The sequence below is a fragment of the Sciurus vulgaris genome, assembly GCF_902686455.1.
Source record: "Sciurus vulgaris genome assembly, chromosome: X".
Classification (NCBI taxonomy): Eukaryota; Metazoa; Chordata; class Mammalia; order Rodentia; family Sciuridae; genus Sciurus; species Sciurus vulgaris.
This window is the reverse complement of record NC_136471.1, coordinates 111870750-111890999: the sequence shown is the minus strand read 5'-3', so window position 1 is coordinate 111890999 and position 20250 is coordinate 111870750. Positions and strand designations below refer to the sequence as shown.

The 20250-nt window shown below is 35.4% G+C and overlaps 1 protein-coding gene across 5 annotated transcripts in view; it reads right to left on the bottom strand.

The window, feature by feature from the left end:
• TAB3 (TGF-beta activated kinase 1 (MAP3K7) binding protein 3) overlaps positions 1-20250 on the bottom strand; it is a 66638-nt gene that overhangs the window by 5675 nt on the left and 40713 nt on the right. For 4 of the 5 annotated variants that reach the window (XM_079122886.1, XM_079122887.1, XM_079122884.1 and 1 more), the window contains 5 exons: positions 17073-18534; positions 16064-16224; positions 10797-10890; positions 7649-7732; positions 832-933 (listed from right to left, as the gene is read on the bottom strand). In XM_079122886.1, coding sequence (XP_078979012.1) covers positions 832-933; positions 7649-7732; positions 10797-10890; positions 16064-16224; positions 17073-18534 — 1903 coding nt within the window. Of the gene's footprint in view, positions 1-831; positions 934-7648; positions 7733-10796; positions 10891-16063; positions 16225-17072; positions 18535-20250 lie in introns of those variants that run through there. The other variant, XR_013760987.1, reaches the window with a different exon arrangement.

Here is a 20250-nt window from a genome sequence, read left to right as displayed (position 1 = left end):
CTACTGGAAAGGTGATCTTAGTTTTACAATGACAGAAAATTGCTGAGTTCTTCACCCTATTCCTATGATTACATATGAAAGATGGGCTCATTTCTCATTTCAACTGCTGCATTAAGGGGAATTTAAGAAAATCAAGTCGAATACATGCATAAACACAAACATATACAATACTTTTAGAAACATCATTTCAATGGAATGCCAGGATAAATCATTAGAAAACTTCAGTGAAAAGTTTATAAAATCCAGAACTGTCAAGTCATTTTGAAATTATTTGGCCTTGCTCTCCGTATATACTATTTCTTTGGAGCTGATCTATCCAATATGGTGGCCACTGAGCATTTCAAAGGTGATGAGTCTGAATTGAGATGTACTGTAAGTGGATAAAATCACTAATTTTACCTTGATTTCATATTGAAATGTTTCATATATATTGGATTAAATAAAATTAATCTTTTTTACTGTTTTAGGGTGGTTACTAGAACATTTTGAGTTGTATGTGTGGCTTGTAATATATTTCAATTGGACAGCACAGCCTTAAAATTTAACTTGGTATAGAGAAAATATTTTTTGCAGAGTTGCAGGGTGGTTCCTGGGAATTGAGCTGTGGGGCATGCTACCACTCAGCTATAACCCCAACCCCTTTTATATTTTATTTTGAGACAGGATCTTGCTAAGTTGCTGAGGCTCAAACTTGGAATTAAAGGCGTGTACCCCCTATGCTCAGCTTAGAGAATAATTTTTGAAAGCAAAAATAAAGGTCTGATTTTACTAATGGTAACTCTACATAAGTTAACATGTGTCTGTGGACATTCTAGACACACAAGTACAAACCATCTGCAGCTGCTGCCTGGGTGTCATGAACATCCGCCTGTACTTTGGAGGTCACACTAATTCTTCGAGCTTTTCTCTCAATTGTGCAGGGGTCTGAGGAGTCTGTAAAAGAAGCAAAGCCAGTAAGAAGCGATCGAGTGATTCTGTATCAAGAGTAAACAGGCTCTCAAGGTTCACTGCTGCAACCCACATGGCTGAGTACATTTCCCTTTCCTATCATTTCATGCTATCTTTAGTTATCCTGTGAGGGCAAATGCTACATTTAATGCTGCACTGCAACCTGCACAGAGCAGTGGCCCTTACATCCTCTCTGATTACCTGGAACCAATGGCCTATCTTACCAGATTCTCACTTGTTAGCAGATTAGGGGTACAGACTCAGTGACCGCAATGAACTGGTCAATGTAGAAGCAAAGTTAGGAAGATCATATTACAGTAATTCTCCAATTAAGCAATAAGTAACAAAATTATGGGGTGAAAACACACTATCCATACAAGGCTAACCATTACAATAATGATGATGAAATACAACTATAGATTTTATAATTAAAGAGCAAGAATAATAGTATTATTTTGAGTTGGTTTTGATTTTAAGTACTATGTGCTGACAAACCTGTGCTCACAAATCATTTCATGAATTCTGATTACCTACATGTGCAGCAGACATTTTGTAACACAGACAAGAACTGTAGGCATCCTGACTTCTTGCTGGAATGTTTCTATGAATTCACAGGTTATTAGTAAACAACCTTTGTATTAAGTAAAAATGAAAAATGGCAGACTTCACATTTTTTGCATTTAAGAATCAAAGAAAAATCTTGCATTTTCTAATTGGTTTGAAGCCCCTGTGCAATCCCCTCCACAACCCACCTTTGGAGATCACTGTTCCAAGCATTCTAAGCATGATGCTTTAAGAACTTCAACCCTCTCTTATCAGAATTAAACAAGAGCAAAGTCTCCACAGATTCCAAAGAACAAAGTAAAGTTCTGTTTCTTAGGTTTCGTAAAGCACTTTTACAGCACCACATACCTTCATGTTGCTGACTCTTACAAAAACCTTGTAAAATATACTGGTAAGTATTTGAACAGATCACCTCTCTGTGGTGCAGATTAGAGCTGAACAAGGTCAGGTGGCTAAGATGACCAGAACCAGTGCTCAGCACATGGGAAGCCAAGGTCAGTGCTGCTGTCACTGTATGAGTTTCCAATGGGGGAGTGGGGAGACTTGCTGAGTCACCTGAGGGGTCATCACACTGTATTGCTTGACTGACAAGTCTGTTTTGTCTCCCTGTCTTTCTTCTCTACCTGTTTTTCCTTGTTTTTTCTCTCTCATTCTCTATCACATTTATGCACATAAACTTCTATATTTCACATGAATACCTTCCATATAACTCCAACACATTTATTCAAACCAATGTGCCTGTTCTACCAGTTAAGAGCATTTTATTCGTTTGGTTTGTTGTTGCTGAGTAGTATTGCACTCAGCAATACTGCTAGTATCTGCACTAAACTAGATGTACTTTCATGAAGGCTATGTTAATTTAAAAAACAAAGTGAATATGTGCAAGTGCCTAAAAGGAAACAAATTTGAATTAATAAAACTGAACAGCTTTTGAGAAACCTGTTATGAAAAGGCATCCAACAAAATTGGAGAATTTAATCAATTCTTATTATTTATAAATTTCAAAAGAAAATGTGAAAAGGTTTAGAAACTTTGGTAAATAGCAGTACCATTTTTTACTCATATTTATAATAGTTTATGCTAGTGTATAATTAAAGCTTAACTAAATTTCTAAACTAAATTTCCATTGTGAAAATGGTTTAGATGTCTTTCTAGTCTTTTATATTAAACTGTGTACATGTAGAGTACAAACTGCTTAGGGTAGGAGTCATGACTTCCCTTTGTAGAATCAAGTAAATCTACATATTGAGCATCTGATACATATTTAAGAAATTGGTTGTATCTGGACCCATTACAACTAACTCAGGACTATCCAATATTGGCTTTAGCAAATTTTATTTGAATTAAAAGAGTCACAAAAAAGCCTTTTTAGTGTACAAATACTTGAGAGCTAGGTGAAGGTTGATATTTAAGAGACTACATCATGGAATATTAATGCAAGCCTTGCATAATTTCTAGCCAAGGAGGATACCAAACAGGAACCTCCCACCTCAATTACATGGTGTTGGTCCCAGAGACAGAAAACAAAATGACATATCAGCACTAACATCATCACTGCTAGAAAATCACCACTAAGACTCAACAGGCTCCTGGCAACAGATCTATCATGTGACCTCAAGAAATTTCTTGAGGTCTTTCATATGGATTCCTTTGTGAAGGTCTGATTAAATGTTTTTGTTCTTTGTAAAATCGGGTTCTTTATCTTTTTACTATTGTCTTGTAGAATTTCTTTATGTAATAGATACCAGTCTGCTATCAGATGCATAATTCACAAATATTTTCTCCTAGCTGTGGCTTGCCTTTTCATTTTCTCAAGAATCTCTCCAGGGGCTGGAGTTGTAGCTCAGTGGTAGAGTGCTTGCCTAACATGTGTAAAGGCACTGGGTTTGATTCTCAGCACAGCATATAAATAAAATAAAAGTCCATTGACAACTAAAAGATATTTTTAAAAAGAGTCTCACCAGCAGAAATGTTGAATTTTAATGGTTTGTTGATCAATTGTTTTTATTGCTTCTCGTGTCCTATCTATAAACCTTAAGTACACCTAAGTAGCAAAGATACTATGTTTGTCTGGAAGCTTTATAAAGCTTAGCTTTTAAAAACACTTAGGTATAAGAACTAGTTCAAATTTTTTGTATTATGATGATATAAAGTAGAGACCAAAATTTGTGTATCCATTCCCGCATGGATATCCAGCTCCTTCAGTCCTGCTTGTTGAAGATTTTCCTTTCTCGGTTGGTTGCTTTGGTGCTTCTATCAAAATATCAACTCACAGTGAGTGGCGATCTATATCCAGGTTTTCTGATCTGTTTCAGTGCTCTATTTCTTTATTTTTATGCCAGTTAAGTCCTGAAGTTGGTTAGCTTAAGGTTTCTGGCTTTAGCTTTTTTCAAAATTGTCTTGTATTTCCATGTGAATTTTAGAATAAATTTTGCTAAATAAAAAGGTTAGCCAGGCATGGTGAAACACACCTGTAATCCTAGCTGCTCAGGAGGCTAAGGCAAGAAGATTGCAACTTTGAGGTCAGCGTCAGCAACTTTGGGAGTTGCTGTCTCAAAAAAAAAAAAAAAAAAGTGTTGGGGTATAGCCCAGTGGTACAGTGCCCCAGGGTTCAATCGCCAGTACTGCCAAAAAAATAAGAAGTAAAATGTCTAGTGGGGTTGTTTTTGGTATTGTACGTACATATCGGGCTTGGAAGAATGGGTATCTAAACACTACTGACTCGGTCAGGAACATGTACTATCATTCCATTTATTCAGGTCTTTAATTTCTCTTAGCAATGTTTTTATGTAGTTTTCAATGTATGCATTTCTGGTTATGTGGTATTTGATGGTACAGGAATTAGACTTATCTTTTAAATTTCATTTCTGATTGCTAATATATAAAAATACAATTTATGTACATTGAACTTGCACCCTCAGGCCTTGTTAAATTTACTTGCTAGTTCCAGTAGTTGTTTCTCAGTATCCTTAGGATATTTTTTGCAACTAATTATGTCACCATAGTAGACATAATTTTATTTATTCGTTTTGAATCTTTATGTACTTTTCCCCTTGACTTACTGCATGGGATAGGACCTCCAGGTACAATGTTCCAATAGAAGTGGTGAGAAATGCCGGGCACCATTGTGCACCCTGTAATCCTAGCAGCTTGGGGAGGCTGAGGCAGGAGGATCTCAAGTTCAAAGCCAGCCTCGGCAACCTAGTGAGGCCCTAAGCAACTTAGCAAGACCCTGTCTCTAAATAAAATAAAATTTAAGAAAAGGGCTGGGGATGTCACTCAGCCCCTGGGTTCAATCCCTGATACAAAAAGAAAGCAGGGGAGGGGGGAGATATGAGAGAATTGACATCCTTCAATGCATTTAAGGTTTCACTATGTAAGTAATTATGGTAGCTGAAAGAGTTTCTCAAAGATGCCTTTTTGTGAGACCGAAGGAGTTCCCTCTGTTCTAGATTTGCTAAGGGAATTCCCTCTGTTCTAGATTTGCTAAGAGTTTTTTGTCAAAAATGGCTGCTGAATTCTGACAAATGGTATTGCTATACTTAGTGAAATGACCAGATTATTTTTCTTTACTGCTAATATGATAAACAACATTGGTTTTTAAATGTTACAATGCCACAATCCTAAATTAAACTCAACTTGGTCATGATATTTTTTTCATATATTATAAATACCTTATTAAGCATTTTTTTGCCTTCATGTTCATGAGACATTTGTTAATTTTGTGTTCTATGGGTGTGGGTCTTTACCAGGTTTTGGAATCAGGGTTCTACTAGGTTCATTAAAAAAAATGGGGTACAAAACCAAGAATGAAGCCTAAGGTAAACTATGGACTTTGGGAAAGTATGCTGTGTCAATTGTTGTTCAATTATAACAAATGTATTATTCTGGTGGGGAATACTGATAATGGGGGAGGCCATACATGTGTATGGACAGGATGTTATGGGAAATTTACTGCAAACCTAAAACTGTCTTTAAAAAAGTCTTTAGGAAAAAATGTTCATTTAAAAAAAAATGGGACCATTCCTTCCTTCTCTATTTTCTCAAAGAATCTGTGTAAGACTGGTATTCTTTCCTTCTCAAATGTTTGGCAGAAATCACCTGCCAGTAAGCTATCTGGAGACATCTTTGTGGAAAATTTTTTGATAATAGGTTCAATTTCTTTATACACACACAGAGCTGTTAACATTTCCTATTTCTCCTTGTTTTCAGTTTTGGTAGGTTATATTTTTCAGAAAAATGTGTCCACTTTATCTAAGATGTCAAGTTGCTGGCATGAAAAAATTCTTCACAGTCCCATATTATCATTTTAATGGATAAGCCATCTTTCATTTCTGATTGTGGCAACTTGTATTCTTTCTCTTTTTTTCTAGATCCATCTACCTTTAAGGTTATTGATTTTTGTATATCTTTTGAAAGATGAAACTTTGGGCACTACTAACATTTTCTTTTATGTTGCCATAGTGCCAAATTGGGTACTTGGCATTATTTATCTTTCCTTTCTTCTACTTTGTTGTTCTTTGCTTGCTTCTTCAGGTGGAATTTTAAGTCACTGATTTTTAGATCGTCCTGTCTTATATGAGCATTGAAAGCTATAAATTTCCTTTGAAGCGCTGCTTTAACCATTGTATAAGTAAAAAATTTGGTCTTGCCAAAAGAGGTCTGGCTTTATCTCCCAGGAACTGGAGAAATAAAACCTTGAAATCCCAAGTAATAGACCATACCTCAGAGTTTATGTTAATGATGCAGTTCAAGGTAGACACACTGTCCACCGCTACTTCTCTGTTCCCAGTTTAACAACCTTTCAATGGACTAGCTTAACGAGAACAATTCCTCCATGACAGCACTTGAATCAATTAACTGAAGTTCATCTGCTGGTTTACCGGTAAGTGATACTTCCTTAGTAGACTCTCAGGCAAAATCAAGTTTAAAGATTCATATTTTATGAACACAAAGTGATCAACAATACATATACAACCCAGTGACTTTCATCATGAACCTACATATAATGTTACCACAGTGCCAAGTTAGGTACTTGGCAGTCATTCACTAAGAGATTCTCTATACCATTTTTAGATATCAGTAGGCTATTTTGAATGCAGATGAAACATCCATGGTAGTAGTAAAGAAGAATCCTGTGTTACAACCCCAAAACAAAATATAAACAGTGAGTTAAGCTTAATATACACAGGAAATTGTTTAATCAAAATTTATTGGTCAGGTTATATGATTTAGATGGAATTTATATATGGCTTAAAACAAATCCATGATTTTTAAATGTAATATCCTCAAGTAATTTTTAAAAATATTCACTATTCAGAATGTCTTGGTGATCAATATAGTTTGAGTTGCTTAATCCAAAAAGGATTAAAATATGAAATGTATACTTTAATTCAGTTTTGAAGTATAATTATGAAGCAACATGGGCTGTTTGAAAGAATGGAGCAGAAAATGTTAATCTACATCCAATGACAAGTTTAAATTTAATTTAAATTAAGATATTGTAATGCCAAGTAAATACTGGTACACAAAAATAGGACAGATTTTGATGATATTAAATCACTTCTACATAAATAGCTGAAAATGTTTCCAAAACCCAAACCTTGGTTATGTAGGATTTATTTTGTCCTTGATGAGAAAATGCCTTGTCCCTATGTAATTGTTAGGCTCAACTTCTGAGTACATAAGGACTCCTGTTGCCTAAAAAATAATCTCAGATCTATTACAAACCTAACTTTGTAGTTTAACATTAGACCTTTGAAATTCCTATTGTTTTATTACATTAATTATTTAATATAGTGTCAACAGAAACTATATATCCCATTTAATTTAGTCCTTTTTAAAAATTAACATTTGGAGATATTTCATTATTGCCATGGTGACATCAATACGGTAACTTTGGGGCTGGGGTCATAGCCTAGTGGTAGAGCACTTGCTTAGCACATGTGAGGCCTCAGCACCACAAAAAAAGTAAATAAAATAAAGGTATTATGTCCATCTACAACTTAAAAAAAAATTTAAATATGGTAACTTTGTTTATGTTGAACAAGCTAATGAATATCTCAAATGGAAATTTCTTCAGTCCCAAAGAATTTTGTCATTTATTTCTACAATGATTGTGACGTGTCCTACTTACCTTTCTTGGATGGTTTTGGTGGTACAACTGGACCAGGTTCTATGTTGTCATAAAAATTATTCATAGCTTTTGGATCAAAGTTTCCTATAAATAAAATAAAATCACCAGACATTTAGGACTTTTTCTCCTGCTATTTAATTCTTTAAGAAAAGAAAATATATAAAATAAGACATAAGAAGGGAGAATGTTTTCCAGGGTTTCAAATCTCATTATATTATTCTGTTCTCCTTCCACTGAAATTGTGTTTTATCACTGTGAAAAAAGATCTGAGAAAACCACCACATCAGTGTTTGTCTGCAATGTATTACCTGAAAGAATATTTCTCTAAATATAAGGCTAGTCTCCTCAGGCAGGATTAAGCATGTCGGGCATTTGAAGAGGTAAATGAAGAAAAGAAATGAAAGGATGGCTGACCTGTATTCTCTTTCTGCTTGTTTTAATTTAATTGAACAAACCATAAGAAAAGACAGATAGTGAAGGCTCGCTTTCATGTCTTTCATAATTTACCTTAAAATTTTTCCATTATAAATTCAACTATGGAAGAAGCCCAATTTATAAAGATTAATCTAGTTATATTTTGAGATATCTAAGTGACCTGGATAACTGTGAAACAGCAGTTCATGGATTCCTAGTTTCAGGACCAGGATAAACTTCAATGTTAAATTTAATGTAGCCCATAGACTTATCAATGATAAAAGATGATGTGGTACCAATTTCAGGATAGACCATTCCCTGAGAAATCTGTCTTGCCACACATTTTTCACCTCTAAGATAGTCACTTCCTGATACAGACACTAGTCTGCATTTCAGCCACATCTCCTACTGTGACTCCTACAAGGTTCATTTTGATACAGTGCCAGTTTTGAGTCCTAACTTATCTATCTCTGCACACTGGTTCTACACAAGTCTAGTAAAAGTTTAACTGTATGTTTATTTACATAGGATGGAGTATGGTACCAACAGTTTAACTATATTAAATCTCCTGATTTCTAGACTTGATTTTTTTTTCCTCAACAAAAATTATCCTTACCAAAACCAACAATTAAGTTGCTTTTCATCAATGTATGGACTGATTTGCATCTAGTCTAAATGCCACCCCCCATAATGCAAAAGAAAAAAAAGTTTAGATTGGAAACTTGGTCAACCCAGTACAAAAAGCTTTCTAGAGTGTGTAAAAGTAGAATTTAGTACAAAATTAGCTATGTTTGGACCCCTTATGTAAAGAGACTTAGAAATGGTTAAGTACCAAAAAAAGCTCACTGTAAGGTCATTGTCCAAAAGCCCCAGAACACAGCTCTTTGCTTAAAAACCCTTAATAGTGGTTTCCCCTTTGCAGGTCCTATTACAAATATTTTATATATTTGGATATGTTGTTTTATTTTGAGAGAATTTTCTGTAAACAATTCCTAAGATAGCTTAAATTCCACAATGCTATTTGACATATTAATTGGATTGTTTATGATAAGATGCTGCATATGTATTTGATTCCTTAAGTCACAGCTAATATTCTAATTTCTAGATCCCATAAGACTCACTATAAATATCCTAACCAAATGTTTGAATTAAATGTTTCTTGTTTTGCTTCAAAGACTACACAAGTTAAAAAAAAAATCAATGCAACTTTTTATGATATAGTAGCAATAGTTTATATAACCTACATGTTATGCATAGTAAATCTTTCACTGCTTAAAGCTAGCAGGCTGCACAGTGACTAAGCTTCTGAAAATAACTTCAAGGGTACCTGACTAGATTGCTCAACTTTCACTGTCCAATTTTTCTGTTTATTGTTCAGACAGTTCATTTTGTTTGGGTTTCCTGCCTCTACTGTTCAGTCTTGCCTAAAAGTAGCAATGAGAAATTGAATTATGTACTCTTAAAATACCATAGAAGCTTTCTTAGCTGCCATAATTAAGAAGAGAAATTGGGGGGGCTCAGGTAAAAGGCTGGTTAGAACACATTAAGGAAAAATGTGCATCAACTTTAATGTAAAATAAAAATGAATGTAGCAGTAGTTTAACGTTTAGACAAAGATCATTTCTTTATGGTTGAAGCTCCATGTTGTCTTATATATACCACACCCATGGTGACCAAAAGCAGAGGTCAGCACAGTTTTTCTGTCAAGGGTCAGATAATACAGTCTCTGTTGCATCTGTGCCGCTGAAACACAACAGCAACCACAGATAACATATAAACAAATGGGCATGGCTATCATTTCACTAAATCTTTTATTTACAAAAACAGCAGACCATAGTTTGCTGAACCCTGATCTGTAATTTTCTGTTTTGATTTCTTCAGAATGGAGCAAGAAAGATACAAAGGACACTTTTAAAAATCGCTGAGAATCCTGTTAGATTTTTGATTTTCATCCCTAACATAGTCCTTACCTCTTTAGTGTTTTGTCTTTGAGGTTTAAAAAACATTTGCCTGTGGTTTTTAGACACAAGTTTTCTCTTGATTCATGTCAGTTTATGAAACATTAAATTACAAAAGTATGGTAACTGGCAGAAACAGTGTTGGGGACACACTGACTCGTGGTAAGCAGACAATTCAACCAATGAGAGCAATGGTACATGGGCACATAACTGACATCAGTTTATTTCTAGAAGAAATGAAGGCTGTCTCTAATCTGGTGATTTGAGTAAATGAAAGTTAAGAGAGCTTCTTCTGTGGTATACTAATGTTAAGAAATCAAAACACTAAAACTATGATTAGATAGTTGAACATCTTCATGTAATAGAAACATTAAAAATGGCATATAGTATTTAAAACTGCGATGTCTGATATTGACTTGGGATTCCCCATTTTTTTCCAGATATTTTAGATGACTAACACATTATATAAATTCTACTATGTCTTAAAATTAAAACCCATTGATTTATAAAATATTCAGTAAGACTAAGAGGATAAATGCAAAATAATAACAGTCTAGATGGTAAGAATAATGATGAAATTGCCAAAGTAAAACTGTTTTTTGATCCCCAAATCTGATCCATGACCAGGAGGAAAGAGGATCTCTTTTACAAGGATTATAATCTTATAATGGACAAAAACTATCTCTTAAATCTATAAAACCAAAATTATTGCTATTTAAGCAGCTTAAAAATACCACACTATTAACTTATGGTTTACCAAATAATCAAGTCTATACCTCTAGATTGAAGGAGGTCAACTTCTTTCAGTGTACAGTCAACATTTATCTGGAGTTGTCTGTTCATGCTTCTCAATCTTGTCATTTCCTCAGGCTAGTAAAAAAGGACCCAAAATAGCAATTGTGGGAAAGTCATTATCAAGCCCAACATTTAAGAACTGCGTTTCATGTTAATTGTTCTGAATGGGTATTACCAAGAATTCGGCCTTAGTCCATAAGAGGGCATGTTTAAGAAGTCCTATATGTATGTTTTTAAAGGAACAGTCAGGTAAAATGGGGACACTGAAATGGCCACATATAAACAAAAGCTGCAATGTAGTGGTAGGCTACAATATTAGACTGTTCTATCATACAAGATACTATCATTTTAATCACAGAATATTTTGCTTCTATATTTCCATGGCAAGGGAAACTCTAAGATAAACAACGTTCTAAACAAACAATGTCCGCGATTTTGGTTTTGTCCAACCTGCTACAAATTATAACGGTACTAATTTTACTTAGTGCTTAGTGTCAGGCATTGTGTTTACCAAGATTCTCTCATTCCTTCCAATTAACACTTCCCTATTTACTGAATTTCCTTTCTTCTCCAACTATTTCTTCTGCCTAAACCTTTCTAGCCCACCTAGTTCTTAGGCCTTTCAGGAGCACATATGAGCCAAAGGACAGAGTCTAATACAGTGAGGAGAGAGTTCTAATCTTCAGGTAAGTAAGACTTTTTAGAAGCCTTTATTTCCCATGCCATTCTCAATTTCTTTACTATTTATATATACATGAACAATAAAAAATAAGGTCAGTGTTTGGACTCTAGAGGCACAGGCACTTTAGCACAACCCAGGTATTAACTCAATTACTAGGGTAGTTTCAACTATAAAAAATTATGTATCTGCTACTGTGGGAAAACAATAAAATCCTATTCTGTTAAATACATGTATTTTGCAAACAGTTAAATATGTTAACAGTGAAGGAAAATGAGAAAGAATATCTTAATTCACAAAATCATATGCTCTTGGGAGGTATTAGAATAACTGGGGATGTTTGTTAAATGAGCAGGGACCAAAAGTTTAAGAGGTTTAAAAGGCTTAATAAAAACTACAATCCCTTAGAATGCTAGAGAAACACTCACTCACTCAAATATTTATTAGGTATTGCTTTTCCTTCCTCACTTCTGTGGATAAACTATGTAGCATTAACATGTAAAATCCTTACACCTTGCCTACCAGGTTAAAAGGTATAATTGGGCATCTATATTAAAGATAAAGCTCTTAGCATCACTCTTTGGATCACTTAACTATCTTCCTAGGACCATGTAAAGGAACCCATTCTTTGTGGCAAAGTCAAGGAACTTGAAGGCACTGATCCTTCCTACGTATTTTTGAGGGTAGAGAGATGTTTCGGCCTTGGTGGCCCTGCATGGTAAAGCTTTGTAACTAAGTATGGAAATATAATACACTTTTTAGTCCAGAGGTTACTGCACATTTGCTTATAACAAAAAAAAAAAAAAATCACTCTGTTCACTAGGCTCATTTCCAAACACGGCAGAGTCACTGGAATCCACTAAACTCGGGGTTTATCTGTAAGATTCCTATGTCCCTTTCCTAGCTTCTGATTGAGGGAGAAAGCTGTTTCTGAATTTTGCCACTTGCCAAAGAACACTGTATTTTCACGGACAGGTTTCAACACTGGCCAAGTGTGATTTAGAGTTGTTTGTATCTAAACAATCTACAATAAAAAATTCTAAGCTCTTTTTAAAAAGGTGGCAGAAATATCTCAAGTCAATCGTTGTGGCACTTTTAACTCTGTGGCAACCATCATGCCAGAGCCCAATGTCGAAGACCACTGATGTTCTTTGGTGACTTATCCCCAAATGTGCACCTGGGACTCAAAGCTGAGGGATAGTCCAAAAATTTAACCAGAATAGGATGAATGGTGAGAAATAGCTTGGGAGATGGACAGACAACTGGCAGTTCTCTGCTTATTAAAATCTTATTTATCCTTCAAGGTAAAACTTAAAATTCCCCCTCCTCCATGGAACTGTCTCATCTTTGGATTCAATTAGCAAAAGACTAAGTTTCTATCTCAGAACTTTGAAAGTACTTATATCATTACTACTTTTGATGTACTATCCTATGTAACCTTTTCTCTTTCTTGCACACACAAATATAGATTTATAGTCAGATGCATATATCTAAGACATCTTCTGCATCATTTAATACAATGCTTTGTAAATAGCAGATTGAGGGAAAATGACATCAGGACACATCTCACACTTGTATTCTCCTTAGAAAAGATTACTTCACTACTACTGTTTCTGTAACCACACATATAGCTGGTCACAATGTGCCTTGCAAGTACTTCTTAACCAACTGTTTGTATACTATTTGATAAGAAATTAATTTGCTAAACTTGAAGGTAGCAATATGTGCTTATTAGCAAAAATGTCAATACTCTTATTAGCTATCCCTACACATAAAGTGGGACAATGACAGTCATTTGCTGAGCACCTACTCCATACTAGGCATGTGACATTGTCCCTTTCAGGTTTACAATAATAATGTATTTGTTATAATTCCCTTTTATAGATGGGGCAAATCAAGTTGGCTATAGCCAGAGCTATTCTGACTCCCAAGCCTAGACAGGTACCTTTTCCATTATCTCATGGTTCCTCAGATGAGCCTCAATGAACAAACAGAGAATTCTGATGGAACAATTAATTTCTTACATAAGGAATCATGTCATGCATGTTCCTAAAGTTAAAGGGAAATCAAAGTTTTGCAAATTGCTTGATATTTGTATATTTATATATACACACATATATTGCAACCAACATTTTATAACAACACTTACTGTTTGATGGACATTGTATAAATTGCTTAATGTATCTTATATAATTCTAAAGAAAATCACATGGGATAGGAACTCTACCACACAACACTTACTGTTTGATGGACATTGTATAAATTGCTTAATGTATCTTATATAATTCTAAAGAAAATCACATGGGATAGGAACTCTACCACACACATTTTAAAGAAAAGAAAATAAGCATAGAGAATGTAATTTAGCCAAAGATATATGTGTGACACAAGTAGGGGAAATATAATTCAAATTCACACCTGACTCAAAAGCCCACTCACTGTCTTAACCACCATGTACAACAAACTTCCTCAGCCATGCACTCCCAAGTGTCTTCCACTTTACTATAGGTCTGACAGCAGAATTACAAGGCAATCACACATAAACCTCTCATCTCTTATCACCCACCTAACTACCAATTTCTAAAGCTTGCCGATGGCTCTACACAGGGTTCATTCATTATATTCACTTTACCTTTGAAATTCTCTTTTTAAAAAGTTAAAAAGAAATTATAGTCCAGGGAAGTTTTACCAACTTATCTTTTTGGGTTTCCAAAACTGACTCATCAATAAAAGCTCCAATCTAAAAACTGGGTGTTTTTTTTGAAGCACTAACCCATGTTACATTAGACAGTTTTTGACTTCCAATTTTTTAAAAATAGGGTTTTATTTAGCAGAGGTTATCATGTAGCAAGTAGTTGAGAAGTAAGGTTTACAAGATTAAAGAAAATGCTTTTATGCTAAAAAATTTGTTTATGCTATACAGGAACCTACAGGATTACAAATTGCTCAATCATCATTCCCATATGGGTCATATACTTCAATATCTTCCCTAATCAGAAGAATCAAGATTTTCAAATACAGAAAATGAGGCAGAAGTTGAATTTACAATCACATTACCTTTAGTTAAAGATAGCACTGTAATTTTCCAAGCATTTAATGAAAACTTCCTTTTAATGTTGACTAAACTAGGAAGTCAATATTAAAAAAAATCTCATTAATATGCCTGATTCTCAAAAACTTCTCCCTCAAACACTTCTACTGGTCCTGTTACCAGCAGAATAAAATTCAAACGCCTTGATGCAGCTTTCAAGGTCTAAACCATATTCTACGTCTATGCACATTCACCTTTGGAAACTCATCAGAAAGCTGCTTAAGCCAGGGAACTCTATTTACCGCCTTCAGAAAGTTAGCCTGTCTTGACTTCCAGCCTTCATTACTTTGTGTTCTTTTCCCTTCTAAAATTTCTTTCCCTTTCCTCTCTGCCTATAGCAATACTAGCAATTGATTAGGGCAGTGGTTTCTCACCCTTTTTTTCCCCTTAGTAACTTTATGAAAATCAGATGAAAGCTGTTTTTCTACCTCCCATACAATCACACATATGAAACTGTGCATTTAATTTCAGGGAATTCATAGATCCCCTTTGAGGCCAGGAACCTCAGGTAAAGCCTTCTTTATGAGAAAGGAGCTGTAGCTATGCTGACAAGTGGACTGATATAGATACTTGCTTCTCTGAATCTGTAAGCTGAGAGAGAGATTATCCTAAAGTGAGGAAAGGCTCCATGGAAAAAGTAGAGGTTAAGTGAGCCTTGAAGAACTACAGGATTTATACATGCAGAGTTGTAGAAGGGCATTCCAGGAGGATAATGTGAGAGAGGAGAAAAGTGCACTGAATAAACTGACAAACCAGATAATATAGGAGTTCTCACATTACCCAGCAGCATTGGCACTTACCCCAATACAATTACCTATTTTTCCCATTGGCAGGTATTCTTTAAGCACCTAGCATAGCACCACATTCCTAAGCTGTATGCAAAAACTTGAATACACAATGTTGAAAGGTGAAATGATAGGCTGGATCATAGAATTGTGGAGTCACGAGATTTTAGGAGACATGTTTTAGAACTTGGGGAGTTGTTTCAGATCATTAGAACTCCTATACATTAACCAACATGTTGAAAATACCCAAATCTTTTCATCAGAGCAGTTTCCTGAAGGACCACTATCGATACCGTCATCTTAGTTTCTACAATGACTTACATTTGGTCAAACTGCTTTGCCTTAAGATATCCTACAGTCAATACTGTCCCAGAATTCACATTTAAGTATTTGAAAAAAATATATATCCTTTGCTTAAAAGAAAAAAATGAACACATGGAGAATATAAAACTTTTGGTCAGGGTGCGTGATTCATTTCTATTTTGACAGAAAGCAATTTACAATAAATGAGATGCTACACCTTGATTGTAACTGAAAATACTGATGAGTCTATGGAATTTGCACATATGAAAAAAATTTAATAATTTTGACAAGTTCTGCATCCATTGTTTCAAAAAAAAAACTGTCAGGAACAGAACCTTGAAAGAAAAACAAATGCTGATTTTCCTATGAACATCTCAACAGATCACTTACCGTGGGGATCGCAGTGGTGCAGCTGACTCTTCTAAGACGTCTCTGCATCAGATCGTGCTCCATACCGTTAACTTCAGCCTTCAACCGCTCTAGCTCCTCTTTCTCAAGTTTCAATTGCTTTGCTAACCTCTCCATCCTTGCTCGCTGATGTAACAGCAAGGCTACAGCATTACAGATAAAGTCATTGCAGAGAATAACACTGAATAAGTGACTGGAAAATTTCTATATGCATTGCTAATGTAACCAACTTGGGGGTTAGCATTTACTCTAATGTCTTTCTAATGCCATTCTGCCTCTGGATCTGCTTTAATTTAGCTCTTAACTACCGAAATGACATCACCTGCACGTCCCTCTTGTTCATTCATCTTTTATTTTTCTAAGGACATCCCTTAGTTTCCCCAAGATTCTCTTTTAACTACACTTGTGTGTGTTTTAAAAGGCTCAAAACCAGGCAAACTGACTTAGAATTATAATCACTCCCCATCTTACACAATGCAAGATTACTAAAGTTGAATACTAAAGAGTATTAAATTCTCCTCTCTTGAAACTATCTGAACAGATTTTTTAAAATCTCTATTTTTCTATAGGTCTATTAGCTAGTCCAATAATGTCCATTACCAATTTCACTTCTTTTATATTACTTTTCAATACTGTTATGTTCTTCAGATCAAGTTCAGAAAAAATTAATATTCTTTGGACAACAGTCCACCCTGTCTGAATCTTTCTCCTACTCTGTAGTTTGATAATATCCATTTCACTTGTTGGTATTTTTTTCCCAATGAATAGTCTCCCCCCAAAAATCTTATTAGGTCACAATTTTCATGCCTATACTTTTGTATTTTAAAACCAAGTGTGTAGATGACTCTGAAGCACTAATGCTATTGCCTAATATTTAATAAATACCAAACGTTTAATTAAACTAACCAGTTAATATGGAGTGTTTTATTTCAAATAGGAGATTGCCACTTCACCATAAAGATTAACTTTTATAAAAAGGGTTAAAATTTACCTTGTGTATAGGCATAGTCATCTGATCCAGAACTAGAACTCCTCTGATATTTATGGCTTCCCTTTTCTCCCCCAGAGCCTGGTATCACTGAAATGGGCTGAATAGGTTCTGGTGCTGCAGAGCGCTCTTCTTGGTCCACTAAATTTAGAAGATTTTCAGTTGTTGCTCGGCCTACAGTAATTTTAAAAACTGTAGTTGGGTTTGGTATCACCCGAGGAGATGGCGATGGAGCACATGAAGGTCCAGTTGGCTGTGTGTATGTAATATACACAGGATTAACATTAAATGGAGGTTTTGGTTGGCTAGACATCCCTCTTGAAGGAGAACTTGAAGGTGGCGTGGTGGCTGTGTACAGCGAATGCTGATTTCGTGGAGACGGTTGATTACTGATGGGTGAAGGACTCCGAGTAATTGTTGTCCCAGGTCTTTGAGGAGGTTCAACTGTAATTTCTATCTTCTTCATGGAACCTTTGGGTAAGCTAGATGCTGTGTACGGGAGATAGGCTACTGAGTGGCTTCCCTGTTTCTGATAGCTAGGAGGTCCTTGTTGGTATAGATGGGGTGGAGTAGTTGAAGGACTAGGTGGCATAAACACATGGGAGCTTGGGTGGCCCAACTGGGAAGGTTGCACTTGATGCTGTGGAGAGCTGAAGGGTGAAGGACACTGAGAAGGAGGTGGTGAATGGTAAGCAGACTGGGGGATCTGCTGCTGTTTGGGAGAATACTGAGAAGGTTGATAGTTCTGTTGGTGTGGATAAACAGGTAAAGGACGTTGGCTATAATGAGGCACTGGGCCCTGTGGTGAGGACTGCCATGGCGTACTCTGAGGAGTTTGTCTTCCTGATGAACTTTGAGATGTCTGTCTAATATAAATAGAACCAGGAGACCCATAGAGATTGCTTGGAATTTGTGGAAGAATCTGTAAAGCTCTTGGTACAGTCTGTCCAGAAGGGAGGTTTTGGGACACTGTAACAGTAATTGGATTTGTACTATACCGAGGTATGTGCATGTATGAAGGAGGTGGTGGCGGCGGTGGTGAAGGCCCTTGCATAGCAGATGGATTCATTCCTGTTTGCAGGGAAGATGGCTGTTGAGGTGGCTGTGAAGGAGGAGTAGCTGCACTTCTGTTCTGTTCATTCATAAAAAATGGATTGTAGTTGGGAGTAGCAGCCACAACAGCTGGAGCTGAGTGTGGTTCCTGAACTAAACATATCAACTGTTTACCTGCTGTATGCTGTGGGTCAATGTGTCCATCACTTGAGCTGTGTACCAGTGTTCGACCACCATTAAGTTGAGCTCCATCTCCTGGGTGGTAGCTACCAGGAGAATGGATACCCAGGTTAATATGCAAAAGGCGATTTCTATTCATTCTATTGTCATCTGGACTATGGTATTCCATATATAAGTATTTGCTACTCTCCTGGGACAGGGCTCGGCAACAGGCTTCAAGATTGTTGTTATTCTAGGGGAGAAAAATGGTAAAAATAACATTGACAAAATTAACAAATCTTAATAGTGGAAGTCAGGCTTTATACTACTGTCATAGAGTAAGTAGAGAGCAGTACTTTAACCACAAAAAAACTTGATGGTCATCTATCCTGAAAAGAAGATTCCAAACGAATCATATTAGTTTATAAACATTTAATGCACATTACTAGTACTACCACTACTACTACTGCTACAGAAATGTAAAGTACCTACTAATGAACATTGTGACTCAACCCCAAGTTTTCTGACTCCAAATCCAGGACTCATTTTACACTTGTTGCATCTCAACAAATTAAAATGTTGGGCTAATCTTGGATTCACCACAATTGCTGCAATAAATAGGTATAAGCAATATCCATCGTTAATAGTTAAATTGATAAAATGAAAATCACGCTTTAGTTTTTAAAAGGCACTCTAAACACTGAAGAATAAAAAAGCATAATAAAAGTCCTGAAGTGTTAAAACAATAAATTCCAAAGCAGCCTTTTGCTTTTACTCAAATTTATCCCTCTATAACTTAAACTTGTATCATTATAAAGATTTAAGTAAAGCAAAGCAATCAGTAAAAAAAAAGAAATCCCATATTTTGAACCATGACTCTGACTTTGCCAGAGTTGATAATTTAACAAAAAACCTGTTCTCAACTGCCTTAAATTCATTCACATTCCCACTGTCTCAAGTTTTTATCTGCTAATGGTGATGTGATATACTTTCAAAGATTTGGATTTTCTTAGTTTTACACACACAGATAGTACTAACAAACTCATATTTTAGTAGTTCTAATCAATAGTAATCAAAGTAATAAAAGCCTCCCTTTTAAAACTTTAAGATATTATAAAGCAATTTGCCATTAAAATACAAAATTTTTAAACTATTATAATAAAACATTATTCACTGCCTTTGAAATGATCCATATTATCTATCATAATCCAATTATGACTTTCTCTAGCTCATAGACATACATACATGTAGATATGCACACACATACATATTCCTTTATGGAGGAATACATTTTATATAAAAAACGCTTCTGTTGAAGGTTAAACCTGAAACAGGACCTACGATGCTATAATTTTAGAATTGGGAGAACTCAAGAGTTCATATACTGCAACTCACATTTATAAATAAGGAAAGAGATGGCTGGGGAAAGTTATTATGGCTTAACAACAGGCACTGAACTAGTTAACTGAAGAGCCAATTCTAGATTCCTGGTCTCCTGAGTCTCAGTTCTCTTGCCACACAGTAATTTCAAGGGAGAGGTTGTTTGTCCAAAAAGATATTACTAAACTGGAGCTTTAGAAGTGAAACAACATATTCAGTCAAGCAAACTTTTGCAAAATGAATTCTCAGGAATTTAAAGCATTGGGTTCATTGAAACTCCTCAGCTAATTTTTATCTTTTCCTTATATAAAGCTTTTGATATTAAAATCCAAATGCTTCTAAAAATACCAGAGAAAGAAGTGTTAGTTGGCATTTAAGAAGAAAATCAGCACACAAAGATTTGACTTTCTCTCATCCCCCTTGAAATCTTGCTAAGGAAGGGAAAGGGGCTGGATATTAAAAACAAATTTGGAGCAAAAGGATTCAGACTGCCAACTAGAATGTGTCACTGACAGAGTTGAAGGAAAAAAATTTGAAAAATGAAAACACAGTATCTCCAAGCTTTTAATAAACTTATGGATTATGGGGA